Genomic DNA, 21527 nt, shown 5'->3' on the forward strand with positions numbered 1-21527 from the left:
GTGTGTTGTATTTAAAGTTATAGTAATATAAAAGTAATTTCAATATTAATAATTAAGATAACAGTAGATTTAATTTTCATTGCGCCATTTCGGCATAGTCTGTGATGTATTCATCCATGCTGACATCAATGGTGATAAGTCTGTCAAGACACAGCGGTATAAGACTAATTAATCCGTAGAACAATCCCTGCTCCCTCTTCAGAACTTTCATCTCCCATTCCTTGTACCGAACTTTTTCAAGATCCGCTTCCGGTTTGAGGTGCGCCATCATCTCTGCGCATGCGTCTTTGATAGTTTTCTTCAGATTGTGTTGCTTGTCGTTTTCGCAGGCTGCGCGGACCTGACACAGTGGGAATACAATGTTCTTCTGGACTTCAGAGAAGGCTCTGATGAGAAGATATGAAAGGAATAAAAAGAAAGAATAATAATTTTAAAAAAAAAAAGACTGAATTTTAATCTATTAGATATCCTCCAAAAAATCCCGATAATCTGTCACATAGCACTGCCTACTAATCAAAGATAAGGTTCGATAGCTGTGGACTGCAACTTATCTGGAAATACAACTCCAAAATCAAACAACTGCTGCCTTGTTCTTGGTTTGTCAAAGGCTATGGAAGCAAATCCAGAAAGAAAAGCAGGCTGAAATCGGAATGAACGGCCTCAATGGCGCATTACAAGTTGAAAATTCTTTACTGTGTTGGAGGGGATCCATTTCAAACTAGAATTAAGAACGAAGAAGAAGAATGAAGCACTTGCTTTGGAGATTGAGAGCACGACTGCTATCCCGAAAGTATCGAGTTCGGATCCCGGCTTGAACCTACTAAAATTTCTCAAGCCGACATATGGTGGTTACCTGACTTACGTCAGGTAAAGTAAAGTCATGTGGGTAGATTGCTAAACACATTTCTCTTCATATTCCCCGGTCTAAAAAACAGGTGAACTTTACTTCACCTGCCCCACAGACCGTCAGGAGCGAAGGGGTACTTACTCTATTTACAATAAAATTCTTTTTTTCCCCAGAAAATGGACATAACTAATATTTTCAACTAATATTATTACTAGCAAAAACTATAAATACTTAGAATAAAACTTCAGATAATATTTATTAAGATAATTAATTACGAAAACTGTAGGCCTACGTACTTAGAATAAAACTCAACGGCTTAGAGGAAATTTGTTAAAATTCTCAGATAATTTTGATCGAGATAATTAATTTCGGAAACATTAGTTAGTTAACGTAAACCTCCACGAACTTCAAGATTTGGTAAATTTTCTCAGATAATATAAATTAAGATAATTAATTACAAAAAAACTATAAGTACTTAGAGTAAAATTACACGGCGTTGATCAAAAGGTTTTAATATTCTCAGATAATATTAATGAAGAAAATTAATTACGGAAACTGTACGCATTTAGAATAAAACTCTTAGGTCTTGAGGAAATTGTCAAAATTTTCAGATAATTTTTATCAAGATAATTAAGTAGAAAAACTATACGTACTCAAAATAAAACTCTACAATTCTGTGAAAATGGTCGAAATTCACAGATAATTTTAATCAAGATAATTAATTACAAAAACTGTACGTACTTAGAGTAAAACTCCACAGCCTTGAGGAAATGGTCAATATTCTCAAACCCAGCTGTCTTGACCCCTTTAGCCACCTTCACATGTGTGGAGAACTCTTTGATGTTTCGGATGACGGTCGTCGTTTGGGGCAGGGTCTTCTTCACGGTCAGCATGAACTCGCCTAGGTTGTGCTCAAAGCTGCTCTCAAAGTCCCTGGCTTTGGTGAGCAGATCTGGCATCGTCTGCTGCTGGGTCTTTAACCTCTGGACCATGGACAGGTCGTTTTCTGGATGGGCAGACGGAAGGAAAGTAAAATGTACCTCATGACGTTGATGGAAGTAGGTTAAATTATAATAATGGTCAGACGGAAGGAAAGTAAAATGTATCTCATGACGTTGGTGAATGTAGATTAAAACATAACAAGCTGACCCGCGGCATATCATACGCCGCTATTTAGTTATTTTCTACTTTTCAGTACTTCATAGTGAATTCGACACTACCCTCCCTTCCATTCCCATCCATCTCCCCCCACTCTCCCATCCCCACCATTGTGAAAGCAGCAGTCCGTGACGACAGTACACGGACGACAATAAAAAGAGCAAGCAGAACTTCTTACCTCTCATTAGTTTCAAATCGTTTAAAATCTAAATTATCTGCCCCAAATAGCCGGCTCTACGATTGTAAACATTCGAGGTGAACCTTAGCTCAACAGAATGGTGGGGGTGGTGGTGGTAGCTATATGCATAGAGAGCTGGGGAGTAACGGCGTGCTTTTACGTGGTGTCTCGCATGGTCCCTATGAAGAGTATTATATATATATATATATATATATATATATATATATATATATATATATATATATATATATATATATATATATATATATATATATATATATATATGTAGGACGACTTGCCTAGTAATTGATTAAAACAGGGGTTCCCAACCTTTTTTAACTCTAGAGCACATTCTTAAATATCGGTAGGGTGGCGGGCACCACCTATTTTTAATCGACAAACTCCTTCCAGAGGCGTAGCGACCCTTCCCGTCACCCGGGGACAAAACTTTCGATTTGCACCCCCACTCAAACTTTCGATTTGCACCTCCCCGCTCAAACTTTCGATTTATATATATATATATATACCGAGGGGTCTATGGGGGGGGGGGGTTATGACCCCCCCCCCTAACCACCCCTGCCTACGCCACTGGTATCTGGACATACTTAACGACCATAATGTTTTTTTTTCCGTCGGGAATAAAGTTTCTTTTTTCCTCAAGGCGGGCACATACGAATCGTTCGGCGGGCGCCATGGCGCCCGCGGGCACAGGGTTGGGAACCCCTGGATTAAAACAAAACAAATATACAAATGAGTCTAGAATTCTACCTGGGTTAAAACCAGTTGGCGATTTTCAAATTATTTTTTTTTCAGTAAACACAAGCATATTCTAATGGCATTGTGTAAATTGTTTTAAAAAAACTGGAAGATTTCAAATATGTTAGTATTGTATGTTGCTCTAAAATATGTATTATGCTGCATCATTAAACTGTCCTATTTTAAAATTTTCTCAGTCTGTCGGTAACTAGAATTTAATAAAGGGAAGCAACAAAAAAAAATATCAAATACTTGTCCATTATTTGCTTCTTCTTAAATCTTGTTTTCGCCCCTTAACGAGGAATGCCCAAATTCTATCTTGAACTATATGGTTAACTCTACTATTTTTGTAAAAACTAACAAGAATATTGCTTTTAAAGTAAGTTAGTCTTTGTGACCCTCTTCCTTAACCCTTAACCGTGGTTTTGTATTTGTTGGTGACTATTAAGTACCAAAATTATCCGTTTTAATCTAGTCTGAAATCTGTGTAAACAATTAAGTATATAAATTATCCGGTGTTTAATCTATTATGTGATTTTTGTCAGAGGCGTAGCGACCCTTCCCAGCGCCCGGGGACAAACTGTCCATTTGGCTCACCCCCCCCCCCCCATAAATTTTCTATATTTATAATGCAAAATTGCAGCTAAAAAGAGCTTTCAATTTTTTTTCCAACCCATTTTGGCGCCCCCTAGGGGTCGGCGCCAATGGACATATGTACCCCCCCCTCGCTACGCCTCTGTTGTAGACATCTAAGTATCAACATTATCTTGTTTTAATCTATTCTATGATCGCTGTACAACCTACGTACTAAAACTAGCGAGCTTTAATCTATTCTATGATCTCTGTAGAACCTACGTACCAAAACTAGCGAGCTTTAATCTATTCTATGATCGCTGTACAACCTACGTACTAAAACTAGCGAGCTTTAATCTATTCTATGATCTCTGTACAACCTACGTACCAAAACTAGCGAGCTTTAATCAATTCTATGATCTCTGTACAACCTACGTACCAAAACTAGCGACCTTTAATCTATTCTATGATCTCTGTAGAACCTACGTACCAAAATTATCGAGCTTTAATCAATAGTCCTTGCAAACACGTGACCTAAATCACGTGATACCTGCGTCCGCCGCCACAGTGGTGTACATCGGACGTAAACACAATCAGCTGTTCACCAGCACGTGTTCACCAGCGCTGGACGTGTTCACTGTATGTAAAGAATCGCGCCCGCGGAAAAGGAAAAATATGTTAAAAAACTTGAACTCTTAGGAATTGAAGATCCTTATACTGTTTGACAGTTTCGTGGATAATATAAATATGTGGCCGAAATGTCTAAATAAATATTCTGTTAGTAGTACTGTTTGCGTTAAGAGTTTAAGTAGGTATATTATAGGTTATCTAAATCTGGTTAATGTAGATTATAGATTCTCTGTTAAGTACAAGATTTAGTAGCAACAGATCTAGTACAACCACACTACTGTAGCAAACGTGAGACCACTTAACTCCTAAAAAACCCACACTACAACGGCTAATATAATTCATGGGTAATAACCACTGCTGTTCTTAGATCTCAGCCAATCTGGGTAGCATGTTATACAATTTAATATCCAGCAGGGAAGTGATCAGACACATTAATACTGATGTTCAACCCTCAATAAAACCAAAGAGGAGTCAGTACCACTGCCCTCCCCTGAAAATTTCTCACCTCCGTGATACCCTCAGGGCCCAGCAGGGAGAACAAAGGGGAAAGTCCCACTGCTCTCCCTTCAACATTTCTCACCTCGATGTCATGTTATGTCATTTATAGCACACATGGCTTATCAGGGGAAAGCATTAAGAATCTTAACTCTGGACAGCTACACACTAGTATACTAGCTACACACTAGGTGCCTACTGTAAACTACTAGACTGTAGGCCCTATGTAGACCTGCAATTGTATCAAGTGTAGACTGGGTCCATTGTTATTATTCTAAACCATCTCACTTATAATGTTTCTTGCTTGATTTGTTTCTTTTATAAACAGTGGATTTTTAAAAAAAATTAGCCTAATCATTAACCAAATAATAATAATGTGGTTATTTGTTTTTGGCTGGTATGATCTAGATTCTACTACTAGGCTACATAAACTTAGTAGACTAATTACTAGATATGCATTTTAATTTAATTAAACTCAGTCCAGTATCAGATACATATTGCTGTAAAAAGACACAAAGTAGGTAGGCCATAGTAATTTATTAAAGTCTTCTACTACAATAATATCAATTACATGCTTGTATAAAATTTTTAAAATTTAATTTAAGTAGCAGATTCTAGATCTAAGTCTAGTCATACAATCTATTTCAATTTCAGATAATTTCGTTTGCTAAAAAAATGATTAGATTGTAGAGCGAGATTTTAGATCTTAGAGACAATTACATGCTTTATTAGGCCTACTATGACTACTTTTGATTTATTATGGGTGTATTTTGAATCGAATGTAGATCTAAATTTTGTAATTAAATTTAAGTAAAGAAGTAGATTCTAGATTCTATGTCAGCGGAGCCAGTCACCCTAAATCCAGAATCTAGATATGTGGTCCGAATTTTGTTTACGCCATGTTTAGAGCTAGATTCTAGATCTAGATATTAAAACACTATTATTAGGCCTACTATTAGATTATTATTCTTATTATTACTTTTGACTTTGTCTTTTACTATTAGTATTTGTGAAGGTCGAGCATATTTGTTTTATTAATAATTATCTTTTAGAATTAAAATGAAGTTTATTATTTTACTGTCCATACCTGAAACAAAGTATCGAGAACTGCATTTGATCAGATTCGTCTACTTAAACTCTAAACGCAAACAGTATTACTAACAGTATTTTTATTTAGAAATGTTGGCCACATATTTATATTATCTACGAAACTGTCAATAACAGTATAAGGATCTTCAATTCCTAAGAGTTCAAGTTTTTTAACGTATTTTTCCTTTTCCGCGGGTGCGGTTCTTTACATACAGTGAACGCGGCCAGCGCGGGTGAACAGCTGATTGTGTTTACGTCTGGTGTACACCAGCGTGGCGGCGGACGTAGGTATCACGAACGAACGTGACGTCATATGATCTATTCTATGATCTCTGTACAACCTACGTACCAAAACTAGGGAGCTTTAATCTATTCTATGATCTCTGTACAACCTACGTACCAAAGTTAGCGAGCTTTAATCGTGTCTGCGGTCTATTGGTGAGTTCTATCCTGCAGGCCGTGAACTCATCTTCCCACAACCTGACTCGAACAGTCAACTTGACTGTGCTAGTTGACTTCAACACTTCCTTGTCTACAAGAATTTCCTGGAATATCGGCGAGAGCTTGCCTTTCTGGTGCAGTGTCCACAGTCCCTCTAAGGCTTTGACGGTGTCAAAAGTTACAGACAAAACACACCCTGTAATCGGCAAGGGATAAGTTGGTTTACCATACTGTAATAATATCAACATGAGAAACCAGTTGTATAAGACAAAAGACAGTATTCATCAACAATGAACTATAATAATATACAACATTAAAGCAATAATAGTTGGCTAAGTTCGTCGGATTATTAATAGTAAAAGGAAAATTCAAAATATATCTCACACAGTACGAACAACAATAAACGTGAAAGAGGAAAGGGAAACAATCGATAAAATGAATTTACGAGCCGAGACGGAGTGGTTTCCCTTTTACCGTAGCACGCACAAGGGAACAATGCGATGCTTTAACTTCATCAGTATAATACTGTTTATGATAAGAGAAAGCGCAGAGAAAACAGTGTCAAGGTAATCGTATAGAGGGATTTGATGCTGTTTTTACAAATGTAAGGCCATGTTTACTTTGTACTTATTACGGATATTAATAATATTATTTAGATTGAAAAAGCTAGACTGCTAACCCCAGAGTCTCAAGTTCGATGTCTACTATATCACTGGCCACTTTATACATCGCGTTATGCAAAAACAAAACAACAAACCGGTAGGTTTATTTTAATATAGACATTAAAAATAAAATAATAGCACCAATAGGTTTATTACAGCACCAAAAAAGCCCATTACAGCCCCTAATAAGTTTATTAAAGCACTGCATAGGCTCATTACAGTACTAATAAGCTCATTACAGTACTATTAGGCTCATTACAGTACTAATAAGCTCATTACAGTAATAATAAGCTCATTACAGTACTAATAGGCTCATTACAGTACTAATAAGCTCATTACGTTACTAATAAGCTCATTACAGTACTAATAAGCTCATTTCAGCACCGAATAAGCTCATTACAGCTCTGGATAGCTCATTAAAGCTCCGATCCTGTCGGCCCACCAGGATTCTTCGCACCGGCCAAGTCCACCCCAGTTTTTCTTCCAGACTTTTTTCTCCAGGGGGCACTTGAAATTTTCGGGGGGGGGGGGGGGGCGGTAGACTTTCTTCGGGGGGGGGGGGGGGGGGCGGACACTGTTAAAAGTATATATTTTCTATATAAATTATATAAATTTCATTTCGTTCGGAGATGCCTAGAAGAAACTCTGGTCCACCCCTGCCCATCAGAATAAGACACCAAGTGTCAACCTTACCATGTTTGAAGCCTTCCAGCACCACACCGTCTGCTACACGCTTCGCATCCAGTGCTCCCTTGACCTTCGCCAGGTCAACGGTCCGCAGGTGGTCGAGCATCTTGTCCATGACGTCCATCATGAAGGCGTGGTTCGAACCCACGGTGGTCTTGCTGTTTGGTCGCGCATCGAGGGCGTCGATATATAACCCGATGGAACCTAAATATAGAACAAATGAAACCTAAATATAGAACAAATGATCTCTAATAGAACCTAAATATAGAATAAATGTTGTCTAATAGAACCTAAATATTGAACAAATGGTGTCTAATAGAACCTAAATATTGAACACATGATGTCTAATAGAACATAAATATAGAACAAATGATGTATGGTAGAACCTAAATATAGAACAAATGTATGGTAGATCCTAAATATAGAACACATGATGTCTGATTGAAAAAAAGCATAGAATAAATGTGTGTGTTAGTGGGGAGGAGGGTGGCGGCGTGACCTAGCAGTAGAGCACTAAACTGCTAATGCTAAAATTAAGAGGTCGAATCCGCGTTTAACTCAGTAGAACGTCCCTGAGTCCACCCAGCTCTGATGGGTAACTAACTCACGTTATGGAAAGTAAAGGCGGCTGGGCATAGTGCTGACCACATTATCTCTTCATATGTTGAGCTCACACAGACTGGCGCACTCTATTTCACATGCCACATACACCGTTAGGTTCGAAAAGAGAACTTTACTAAAAAACAAAAGACGTTCTTAATAAACATAAAGTAAAACAAAGAATCTCATAGAAAGCCTAAACATAAAACAAAATATTTCATAGTCTAAACATAAAAGAATAGATCACAGATAGATCGTACACAGAGACATAAAATAAAACACATGGTTTCAGAACCGTAGACTGGATGAATAAATTAATAGAACCTACACATTGAACAAAGTATCTGAGATACAAAAACATGGAACAAGTGACGTATAATAGAGCTATAACTTAGAACAATAGACTTAAGATAGATCGTAAGTATAGAACTAAAGGTGTTCCATAGAACCTAAAAAAAACTAAAGATAAAACAAAATAATACAATCTAATTAAAAACATAAGATCTATGATAGAACCATAACTAAAAACGAAATGATCTCTGATAGAACCTAAATATAGAAGAAATTATCTCTAATAGAACGATACAACCTAAGCATAGAAAAAATGATTAAAAAATATTTTAAAAAACAACGATCTGAGAACAGTAGTATGGATTAAATAACCTTAATTGAACCTAATCATAGAACAAAGAATCTTTTCTAAAAACAAAACGGAACAAATGATATATGATACAAATAAACCATGGAAAAAAAGAACGTATCATATCCTAAGTAAATAGTCTATGTTAGAACAAATAACAAAATAATTACGCTTTACGAAATAACGCTTGGTGCGATGTATTAAATCCCAACTAAAAATAGTACATTTCTGGATTAAAATAGAACACCTGATTAGATCTAACTTAGGCAGGGGACAATACCCAGTTGAACCGTAGAAAATAAATAATTCTCTAGTTTCTAATTATAAAAATTAAAGTAGCATATAGAGCTAACACATTACAATGGTACGGTAACCTAAATATTGATCTAATTATCTGAGGCAATCCTAATTTAGATTTCCATAAATATTTCTATTAGTTGTGAACCGAGTGGAATTATTCTTTTCAAAATATTCGTTTCTCAATCATATATTACAGCAAGGTGGATATTGTATATCACGAGTTTATTCTTGACGGACAATGAAGTTTATTGTTAAGTCTCAAATAGAATGATTGTCTAATTTATGAGCCCTACTTATGTCGGTCTTTAATCTTAGTTGTGTAGGTCTTAGGTTTTTTTTTCTAAACATGAACCGCGAACTGTAACCTTGGGTACTAGCAGCGAAATTGTTGTGAAATGGGTTATTTGTGGTATGTGGTAGGTAGTTTATGGTATGTTGTTAGTAGTTTGTGGTACGTGGTACGTAGTTTGTGGTATGTTGCTGGTAGTTTGTGGTACGTGGTACTTAGTTTGTGGTATGTTGTTGGTAGTTTGTGGTACGTGGTACGTAGTGTGTGGTATGTTGTTGGTAGTTTGTGGTACGTGGTACGTAGTGTGTGGTATGTTGTTGGTAGTTTGTGGTACGTGGTACGTAGTGTGTGGTATGTTGTTGGTAGTTTGTGGTACGTGGTACGTAGTTTGGGGTATGTTGCTGTTAGTTTGTGTAGTGGATAGTTTATGGTATGTGTTGGGTAGTTAGTGCTATGTGTTTAGTAGTTTTGTAATAATGTTGGTAGTTTGTGGAATGTGGTAAGTAGTGTTTGGTATAAGATGGGTAGTTTGTCGTAAATGGTAGGTAGTTTTTGGTATTTGGTAGGTAGTTTGTGGTATGTGATGGGTATTTTGTGGTATGTAGTTAATGGTATGTAGTAGGTAGTTTGTGGTATGTGATGGGTATTTTGTGGTATGTAGTTAATGGTATGTAGTAGGTAGTTTGTGGTATGTGATGGATCGTTTGTGGTATGTGTAAGTTAGTTTGTGGAATAATGTGGGTAGGTTGTATTATGATGTTGTTAGTTTTGGGTTTGAATGCAAATCAATCACGTTCAGTAACAGAGTTTCTTCCAGGCATTTCTTCGGGGGGGGGGGGGGGGCCGAAAAAAGTCTACCGCCCCTCCTCCCCGAACGAAATGAAATTTATATAGAAAATGTATACTTTTAACAGTGTCCGCCCCCCCCCCCCGAAGAAAGTCTACCGCCCCCCCCCCTCCGAAAATTTCAAGTGCCCCCCCCCCCGGAGAAAAAAGTCTGGAAGAAACACTGTTCAGTAAGTAAACTAGTAAAATAACCAGCCAAGAAAGGTTGATATGATTTTCCTTGCAACGATAGGCTGACTAGCTTTGTCATAACAAATACGTTTTGCTACCAACAATATGTAGACCGTAACTATAAACATTTCCGTCAATATTTGTACTTCTCCGAGTAAGCAAACAGTATAAGTATGGTAATACGGCTTTTATGGCCCTCGTTTATACCCTGTTGTATTGGAGCCAGGGGGGTGGTCGATAAGAGGGGGGAGGGGTACAGAAATGCTATAGCCGATGCAAATACTTGCTATCTGTTTTGTTTACGTAATTTAATTAACTAATTGAAAAAAAAATTAAAACGGTTGGGGTACCCTCACTTTGAGTTTGAAAATATGAAGATAGAATTATAACTAGCTCGCGTTTAGGCCTACGTACCGCATTTTACATACTACACAAAGACGCAATGTTAGAGGGAGTAAAGGTTGCAAAAAGCAGATCAAGGACAGATTAAATAATCAATAGAAAACGAATACACCCAACATAACTTTATAAGAAAGATCTGCGCCGAACATACCACGCAAAGCGAAATGGCGCCCCCCCCCCCCCCTTTAAAAAAAAACTTTTCATGAACTCTGAAATGCCTGATCGATTTCCGATCAATGGATACAAAGTGTGTTCGATTCATGTATCTTGTCGTAGAGGTACCGCCACTTGACGTGTTAACTTATCTCCCCTGGACGTCGAGTGGTGGTAGTTGATTCAATATAGACAGTTGACGTTTAGTTTTTTTCTTCTTGTAGCTGGTTAAGTCAACATAGCGTCAAGAATGATACCTGTGTTTGATTCAGATTTAAGAGTGCTACCGACTATTATTATATTATCTGTCTATTCGTTTTGGTATTAGGTTGAGAATTGGACTAGCTCTGCGTATATTTATATTGCAAGTTTTTACTTTAGTCACGAGGAAAGTGTGTTGGTGGTTGTATAATGTTGTATTTGTGGTTAAGGTTTAGTAATGTTGTGTTTATGGTTAGGTTTTGTAACATTATGTTTATGGTTAGGTTTTGTAATGTTGTGTTTGGGGTTAGGTTTTGTAATGTTGTGTTTGTGGTTAGGTTTTGTAATGTTGTGTTTATGGTTAGGTTTTGTAATGTTGTGTTTGTGGTTAGGTTTTGTAATGTTGTGTTTGTGGTTAGGTTTTGTAATGTTGTGTTTGTGGTTAGGTTTCGTAATGTTCTTTTTAGGCTTTATGTGAAGCTGTGTTTGTTGTTAAGTTTTGTTATGTTGACTCATATTTATGAAAGCAATTTCTTTCGTAAGCTGAGGTGTGACGTGATTTTAGTGGAGGAGGGGGGGGGGGTGGCTTTTTTTGTGACTATATGTGATAATGGGTAGAATAAGAAAGGGGAAAGTAATCGTCAAAAAGTTTACATTAGTTTATGGACGACCCTCAACATTTTAATGTCATTGATGTTTTCAGTATATCTTGTAATGATGATGAATAGTCCTAACACTAAACTTAACCCTAATCGCAGTTTTAATCCAAACCTCATTTATGGCTATAACTCATAGGCGTAGCGAGGGGAGGGGGGGGGGGGGGGGGCGGACGGGGCGCACCGCACCGGGTGACACCATTTAGGGGTGGGGGTGACACCAAGGCAAAAAATAGCAAAATCTATAGAGAAAAATGATAATTCCACTTAATTAAGTGATTAATTCGAGTGTTAAATAGTCTTTTTAGAGGTGCAAATCGAAAGTTTGACGGGGGGGGGGGGGAAGGGGGGTGCAAATCGAAAATTGAAATTTTATCCCCGGGAAGGGTCGCTACGCCTCTGGGGGGTGACACCATTAAGTGCCGCACCGGGTGACACCCGATCTCGCTACGCCACTGCTATAACTTACTAAACCTAAACCTAAGACCCTAGCCCTAAAAAAAAAGGACATGTGATTTAAATATACTAATTTTACAGTTATGCTGATTTTAGTGAAATTATCAGACACACATTTTTTTTTTAAATTATACAACCACCAAGGGAGAGCAATCTAACGAATCAATGAACCGTATTTCTCTCAATAAACCTACGTCACATCTTGCCGCGTCTATTGTTCTTCTATATTCAAAGTTGATTGAATGAAGGGGTAGGTCACACGGAATGTAACGATTTGTTATCTGCCCCTTTATTCCACTCTTGCCTCGAGGATTATTTCCCTTGTATATTTTTTTTTCTAACGCAAGTGGAAAGTAAAAATAAAGAACCAACAAGAAATTTAAGTTATGTGTAATGTATCATAATGTCTACAATGTATAAGAATATATACAATGTATAAGAGTATGTACAATCTATACGAATGTCTGCAAAAATAGGTTTTATACAATACATAAGAATATCTGCAATGTATAGGAATTTTTTACAATGCATTGGAATTTTTACAATGTATAGGAATATCTACAATGCATATGAATTGTTACAATGTATAGGAATATCTACAATGCATATGAATTGTTACAATGTATAGGAATATCTACAATGTATAGGAATTTTTACAACGTATAGGAATATCTACAATGTATAGGATTATCTACTATGTTTCAAAATATCAACAATGTTTAAGAATATTTATAATGATTAAGATTATGTAGAATGATTAAGAATGTATTCAATGTATATGATTTTCTACAGTGTATAAAATTACTGCAATTTTGATAGGATTGTTATAATTTATAAGAATATCAACAATGTATCCGAATATCTACACTGTATAAGAATATATGCAGTGTATAGGAATATCTACACTGTATAACAGTGGTTCCCAACCTTTTTCGAGTGGCGACCCCCTTTTATAAAAAGTAAGTGACCGCGACCCCCATAGAATTAAAAAGCCAAAATTAGTATGGAAATTAATAAACACTAAAATAAGATTTTCTAGTAGACTTTCAATATGAACTACTCTTGCTAACTATTTTAATAGCATGAGTAAAATTGCATACTATTCACTCAACCTTCGTGGTTAAGTTTTTAATTTTTAAAAAAATTTTGCTAACGCCAACCTATTTCATTATAATTATCTTAATTTTGTTTTTAACCGAAGAATAGTGTTGAAAATATATTCTCGAAAAGTCAATCAATTTTACGTTTGGGTATGAATGGTGAATACTACACCAAAATTGTGTCTGCAGTTTTTCATCTTCCTCGGAATCATTCTTCAAATCAAAGAATTCATAATGTAATTCATCGGGAATGCTGGCAACATCAAGGGAAGAAGAGAATGGGTAATGCGTAAATGCAAATTCTTCTTTTTTCATCTCAGAGAAATAGCGATGCAGTTAGTTTTCAAGAGATTCAATATGCCCAGAAATCGCTTCTTTCAAAATTTTAATTATCTCACAATCAGATTCATCTACCACACCGCAGAGTTTCAGAAATTTACAATATTCCCAAGATTTATTTTTCTTTACCGATTTTGCAGCTTTGATATAAATGTCCCGAGATTATCATGGAAAGTTGTAATATTCGTTCATTTTCCCTGAAGATTCAGAATCAGGTTAAGCTTATCTTGATGTTCGAACACATCTGCTAGGTATGATACTCTCTCCAACCACTCTATGTCGTTTAAAGTATAACTAAAAGTCTTTGGTTCCTTTGCACTTCCAAGAACAATTTGATTTCAGATTTCAATTAAAAAACACAATTTACAACATTTCGTTTGACAGCCAGCGTGCTGTAGTGTAGAAGAGAAGAACCTCGTGATCTATATTAATGTTTTTGCTCAGTTCTTTGAAGGCTCCAGATTTTATATAATTTACGACTTATACTAGCAATGGACTCTTGATGTCGATTGGTTAGGGCAGTGGTTAGGGAGCTAAATCTTTTCTGTTTTCTGAAAGCCCGATTTTAAGCTAAACATAGATGGCGCGCCATCCGTACAAACCCCCACAGCCGTTCTAACCCATTTTTAATCATCCAATTTCAAAAAAGGTATTTATTTTCTCCATGCTATCTTCACAAAAGAGCAACTCTTCTTTGCTATCATTCGCATGAATATAGACACAGACCAGCAACTGCGAACACGAAATCACGTCTGTTGATTTATCAACATGAAAAGCAAACTGGTGAAAGTTTAATTTCGATAAAAATGTGTTATTTAACATTTACGTACATGCAGCGTTTGATGAGATTTTCTCCTATTGTTTTTTTTTTTTTTTTTTGCTTGGCATTGTCTATCGCGACTTCATTTGATGCTTGCACTAATGCTGGTGAAAACTTCCTAATCGATCAAGTCTCTGGCGTTTGCAACTAGCTTCTTACCGACGAAAGAACTCCATATATTTTTGGTGTGTTCCGAATGACTTGTCTCAAATGGCGTTTTAGTTTTGAAGATTTCATAGATTCGTGACTGAGAACAACTTTGTACAGTGCGCTTTGTTTCTTCTCTATTACATTTCCAGTGATGTTAATGAAGTCGAATTTCAAAAATTCTTCTACTAAATATTTATGTTTTGTTTCAAATTACTAAGGTTTAGTATACCAGTTGGCGACCCCCCAGGGGGTCGCGACCCCCAGGTTGGGAACCCGTGCTGTATAAGAATAAATGCAGTGTATAGGAATATCTACACTGTATAAGAATATCACTTACGGTCTACTATAGGTTGTGGTTTAAACAGTTTCTGATTGGTACGCCATAACGGAACAGTACCTACTTCGTTATGTGAGTTTTACTTACATGACGGACGAGCAAACATCGGTCGAGAATTGTCTTTAAGGTTCGGTCCTTCGTCGTTCATTTTCTCTGGACTTGGTATCCTGTAATAAACACAGGGGGTAATATACACAGACAGTAATAAACACAGAGAGTAATAAACACAAAGAGTAATATACACAGAGGGGAATAAACACAGAGAGTAATAAACACAGAGGGGAATAAACACAGAGGGTAATAAACACAGAAAGTAATAAACACAGAGAGTAATAAACACAGTAATAAACACAGAGAGTAATAAACACAGTAATAAACAATGAGAGTAATAAACACAGTAATAAACACAGAGAGTAATAAACACAGGAATAAACACAGAAAGTAATAAACACAGAGAGTAATAAACACAGAGAGTAATAAACACAGTAATAAACACAGAGAGTAATAAACACAGAGAGTAATAAACACATTAATAAACACAGAGAGTAATAAACACAGAGAATAATAAACACAGAGTGTAATAAACACAGAGAGTAATAAACACAGAGTCGCACGTAAGCTTGAACCTTTGAAAATGTCATGTACGGTGTTCCACAATGTAAACCTAGGTCCCTGTCGGCTCTTTGGATTTAAAAGAAATAGATAACGTAAAAAAAGAAAAGGTTCTAAAATTCCAAAAAAAGGGCAGTAGATTTATAAAAAGAGTTGTTACATTTAATTTAGAAATTAAATACATTTTATTTTATGATAATTTAGGCCTGATTGTTTATCTAACCTCAAAACTCTTTAATAATCAATTAAACTGATTGGTAATTAGACACATATGATGCTGCGTAATTTGCGAACCTCTGAGATTAATTTACAACGTGTATAGTTTATCAACTTAAACTTTAATTAATTTTGTTAATCTTTAATTTTCTTCTTTGTAACACGTATCCCTACAAGTAAAACAATGTAATTAAAAATGGGAGATAAGACTGTTAAATTAACAATCTTGGCTTAATCAGAAGATTACTCTGTATCGGATTTGTTAAATGATAATTAAATTTCGAATCAGTTTTTCGAGTTACTCAAAGATTAGTTTAAATAAATAAATTAGTAATCTAGTATGTAGCATTTTAGAAGACTAAACCCGCTTAATCTGTGAATCGATTAGCAAATAACTATAATCATAGCTATTGGTTGTGGGTGGAATATAAAGGTTATCAGTTAATCTGCTAGATTAGCAACAGATGGTGAGTTTATTACAATATGAGTACTCAATGTTTGCTAACAAAACACATTCAAATGTCAGATAATAAAATGTATCAAAATATTGTGCCTAGTTTTACACATATTGTACAATGTCTGGATATATATATATATATATATATATAAATATATATATATATATATATATATATATATATATATATATATATATATATATATATATAGGCCTACATGTATATGCGCATATATACATATTTGTTTTATATATATATATATATATATATATATATATATATATATATATATATATATATATATATATATATATATATATATATATATATAATATGTTTTTATACATAATTTATATATCAGAAAAACTACACACCTAAATTTGACGGACATTTTGAAACAAGATATCCTTACACACGGACTGCTAGAAAAATGTCGTTATTCCAGAGTTTAGAAAGCTCTGTGTGTGTTTACACCCATGCAATCATCAGAGCGTGACTAATTTATGCAGTGATTGATCCCCTTATTCTGTTAGTGTGGCAGCCACTTAGGGTTCTACAGCCGACAGCCGTGGAAAAGTGGTTCGAAAGTTGGATTGTTTTCATTCTTTTCAAACTTGGTAGTTTTTCCTTTTTTTAAATTATTTTGGTGGCATTTAAAACAGTGCGAAATTATTAGTTTTTGGAGAGGCTTAATTGAATGTTTAATTGTTTCAGCCTGATCTTTTAAGATATAATTTTTCGCTTGTTTTTTGCAATTTTTTTTTGCTTGTTTAGTATAACATTGCTGTAGCATAAAATGCTACACTTTACTCCCGGTTTTAAGTCTAAAAGCCCGTTTGCAAAATACAAAATCTGTTATGATAATTATTTTTAGAAGCTCGACTGACATCACATGTTGGCTACCATATGAGCGTGACAACGACAAAGCATCCTTTGAGGCCATGTTGCATCTTGAAATGCTTGGAACAACGTGGGACTCAATTTACCCCCCCCCCCCTCCCTTTTGTAGACTTAAGTAGTATATTTTAAGAAGCTCGCTTTGTTGTTCGCTTTAGAGAACTTCATCGGTTACAAAACATAGGAGTCATATATTTAAAAATATCTCTATTATGCTAAAAAAAAAATAATTATTTAAAAACACAGTTAGAGCCGTAAAATATATTTAAAAATATGTTTTCATTTACTATAGTTATCCATCATCGTATGTATTATGTGCACATTTTAGCTTGAAAAACATAAAGGGATACCTCCTTAACCACTAATTCAACTGCATTGGCCTGGTACGTATTTGTAAACAGAAAATTATAAATATGTATATGCGTAACCAAATACATAGACAGTAAGCCCGTGAATAAAACTACCCGTTTATGTTAGTGAACGAAGTGTTATAAACGAAGTCAAGTTAACAAATCCTCAATATAATTTAATCCTATCTGATCCAGCGCCTTGATTATGGAATACAAATTGATTTTTATTCCCCCGATCATGTTGTGGATCACTACACCACTTGATTCGTCTTTAGCTTAGATTTAAACACAAAGACATATTTATAAGTGGGGTTAGAGAACGGATATTATAATTGACTTCTAATGCTAGAATTTTTAAAACTAATCTGTAGTATTAGTCATTATAATCTTTTAATTCAAAATGTTTTTTTTTTGATTCCGTAAAGTTTAAAGTTAGGTGTGGGGTTTGGGTATTTTCTGTTGTGTACAGTCTAATTTTCTAAACATCAGTCAATTAGAAAAAAAAATTGTTTTATTCTCGATTTATTTTTAAAACACATAATTCATTCCCACCACCAACAAACCATCCCGTCCCCAAATCTATCAAAACCCACCCGTCCCCATCTCCCATCACACCCACCCTTCCCACAACCCATCACACATATCCGTCCCACAACCCATAACACCCACCAGTCCCACAACCCCGTCGCACAACCCATTGCAACCACCCGAAACACCACCCATCACACCCATCCGTCGTACAACCCATCACACCCACCCGTCCCACCACCCAACACACCTACCCGTCCCACCACCCATCACACCCACCCGTCCCACAATCCATCACACCCACCCGTCCCACCACCCATCACACCCACCCATCACACCCACCCGTCACACAACCCATCACACCCACCCGTCCCACCACCCAACACACCCACCGGTCCCACAATCCATCACACCCACCCGTCCCACCACCCATCACACCCACCCGTCCTACCACCCATCACACCCACCCGTCCCACCACCCATCACACCCACCCTTCCCACAACACATCACACCCACCCGTCCCCACCACACATCACACCCACCCGTCCCACAACCCATCACACCCACCCGTCCCACAACACATCACACCCACCGGTCCCACAACCCATTACACCCACCCGTCCCACCACCCATCACACCCACCCGTCCCACCACCCATCACACCCACCCGTCCCACCACCCATCACACCCACCCGTCCCACCACCAGTCACACCCACCCGTCCCACAACCCATCACACCCACCCGTCCCACCACCCAACACACCCACCCGTCCCACAATCCATCACACCCACCCGTCCCACCACCCATCACACCCACCCGTCCCACCACCCATCACACCCACCCGTCCCACCACCCATCACACCCACCAGTCTTACAATCCATCACACCCACCCGTCCCACAATCCATCACACCCACCCGTCCCACCACCCATCACACCCACCCGTCCCACAACCTATCACACCCACCCGTCCCACCACCCATCACACCCACCCGTCCCACCACCCATCACACCCACCCGTCCCACAACCCATCACACCCACCCGTCCCACCACCCAACACACCCACCCGTCCCACAATCCATCACACCCACCCGTCCCACCACCCATCACACCCACCCGTCCCACCACCCATCACACCCACCCGTCCCACCACCCATCACACCCACCAGTCTTACAATCCATCACACCCACCCGTCCCACCACCCATCACACCCACCCGTCCCACCACCCATCACACCCACCCGTCCCACCACCCATCACACCCACCCGTCCCACAATCCATCACACCCACCCGTCCCACCACCCATCACACCCACCCGTCCCACATTCCATCACACCCACCCGTCCCACCACCCATCACACCCACCCGTCCCACCACCCATCACACCCACCCGTCCCACCACCCATCACACCCACCCGTCCCACCACCCATCACACCCACCCGTCCCACCACCCATCACACCCACCCGTCCCACCACCCATCACACCCACCCGTCCCACCACCCAACACACCCACCCGTCCCACCACCCAACACACCCACCCGTCCCACCACCCAACACACCCACCCGCCCCACCACCCAACACACCCACCCGTCCCACCACCCATCACACCCACCCGTCCCACCACCCAACACACCCATAAGTCTTAGCTTACGTCACGATGAACTAAAACCCTATAGACATCAATTTAATTTTACTGGCTTTTCTTTATATTCGTGTGTGACTTTACGCAGATTGCTCGTGTACTAATTAATCGTGTTTGATAACCTTGCTTACTCCACATTAAGGTGGTGTGCCATTTATATAATATATAATATATATATATATATATATATATATATATATATATATATATATATATATATGTGTGTGTGTGTGTGTGTGTGTGTGTGTGTGTGTTGTAAGTATAAATCATTATGTCTTTCTGTATTTATATTTATCTTAGAATATATTTATGTTTTTTAAACTGCAAGTTTCAAGAAATTTATAAATCTCCATTCTTTTTTTTTTAACTTTGTACTAATCTATTTATAGCAGTAACAATAGTAACTTAAGACGGCTAAAAATAGCTTGTATTCTTAAAGTACGACTTCAAATGATTTACTCGACCGAGAAATGTAATCTAATATTTGTCTGTAGTTCTTAAAAGCCAGCAGACATGAACGTTGTTTAAGTTAAATCGCGTTCATGTCTGATGGCTTATTGATTTGTGGTTGACTAAAATTGTCCGTTTGTTTGTGTGGTTTAGAGTGTACGGAACACTCTAAGGTAGCGTCTATTGCTTGAGTGTGTGGTGTTTGTGTTAGGTTTCACTAACTGAGACGTCTTATGGTTGGTTGGTTGTTGGAGTGGGGCTGGGGGGGGGGGGGGGGGTACGGGCTGTGGGTAGGGGCTGAGGGTAAGGGCTGGGGGTACTTTCTGGGGGTACGGGCTGGGGGTACGGACTGGGGGTACATGTGAGGGTACGGCTGAGGGCACGGGCTGGGGTACGGGTTGGGGGTACGGGCTGGGGGTACGGGCTAAAAGTAGGGGCTGGGGGTAGGGGCTGGGGGTACTGGCTGGGGGTACGGGCTGAGGCACGGGCTGGGGTTAGGCAAGGGTTGGGTGTACATGCTGGGGGTACGGGCTGGGGCACGGGCTGAGAGTAGGGAAGGGTTGGGTGTACAGGCTGGGAGTACAGGTGAGGTACTGTGGGTACGGACTGGGGGCAAGGGCCTAAGGCTAGAGTTGTTTTAGGCATCTCTTAGTGTCGGCACTGTTCCAACGGAGTAGGTTCATCCCCCCCCACCCCGCCCGACGAAGTTTTTTATAGACATAACTAGATCCCGCCGCCTAAAAATATTAGTACACATTTCCTCCTTCCCCACCCTCTGCCAGAGAAAAATGTCAGAAGAACCCAGCTGGGGGCGCGGGGCGGGGCAGGGTCATATGACCCGTTTATCTGCCAGGGATTAGTAAGTTGCTAATTAAAATAAAAAGGCTAAAACAGACTGTGTAGAATCATTTGGTCAACCACTCATCCAGCCAGCCAGCCAGTCTAAAGGCTAGCTAACCAGCTAGCAAACCGGTTTGTCGATCTGTCTTTCTCTGTTTCTCTCTGTCTTTATGTCTTTGTTTCTCTCTGTCTTTATGTCTTTGTTTCTCTCTGTCTTTATGTCTGTTTATCTCTGTCTTTCTGTCTTTCTCTCTGTTTTTCTGTCTCCTTGACACTATATCCGTCACAGAGGCGTAGCGAGGGGTGGGGGGTGGGGGGGGGTGGGGGGTTGCGGACCGCACCGGGTGACACCATTTAGGGGGGTGACACCAAGGCAAAAATAGTAAAATATATAGAGAAAAATTTGAGGGGGGGGGGTGTGCAAATCAAAAGTTTGAGGGGGGGGTACAAATCGAAAATTGAAAGTTTGTCCCCGGGAAGAGTCGCTACGCCTCTGGGGGGCTGGGGGGGGAGGGGCGGGGGTGACACCATTAAGTGCCGCACCGGGTGACA

General features: G+C 38.5%; 2 protein-coding genes across 2 annotated transcripts; both read right to left on the reverse strand.

Moving 5' to 3' along the window:
- Positions 1–39: 39 nt before the first annotated feature.
- Positions 40–16735, reverse strand: LOC131955171 (uncharacterized). Its single transcript, XM_059319176.1, has 6 exons — positions 16637–16735; positions 15064–15143; positions 7523–7720; positions 6127–6363; positions 1589–1853; positions 40–386 (listed from the first exon to the last, which is right to left on the reverse strand). Exons 1-6 carry the CDS (start codon positions 16651–16653, stop codon positions 77–79), a joined length of 1107 nt encoding a protein of 368 aa, XP_059175159.1. The 5' UTR covers positions 16654–16735; the 3' UTR covers positions 40–76.
- Positions 16736–17659: 924 nt separating this feature from the next.
- On the reverse strand, positions 17660–20780 carry LOC131955227 (uncharacterized). The gene is made up of 2 exons (XM_059319249.1): positions 20456–20780; positions 17660–17784 (listed from the first exon to the last, which is right to left on the reverse strand). Exons 1-2 carry the CDS (start codon positions 20778–20780, stop codon positions 17660–17662), a joined length of 450 nt encoding a protein of 149 aa, XP_059175232.1.
- Positions 20781–21527: the final 747 nt, after the last annotated feature.

The sequence above is a fragment of the Physella acuta genome, unplaced genomic scaffold (genome assembly GCF_028476545.2).
Source record: "Physella acuta isolate Inbredline_101_S28 unplaced genomic scaffold, ASM2847654v3 ptg001058l, whole genome shotgun sequence".
In the NCBI taxonomy this organism is placed as follows: domain Eukaryota; kingdom Metazoa; phylum Mollusca; class Gastropoda; family Physidae; genus Physella; species Physella acuta.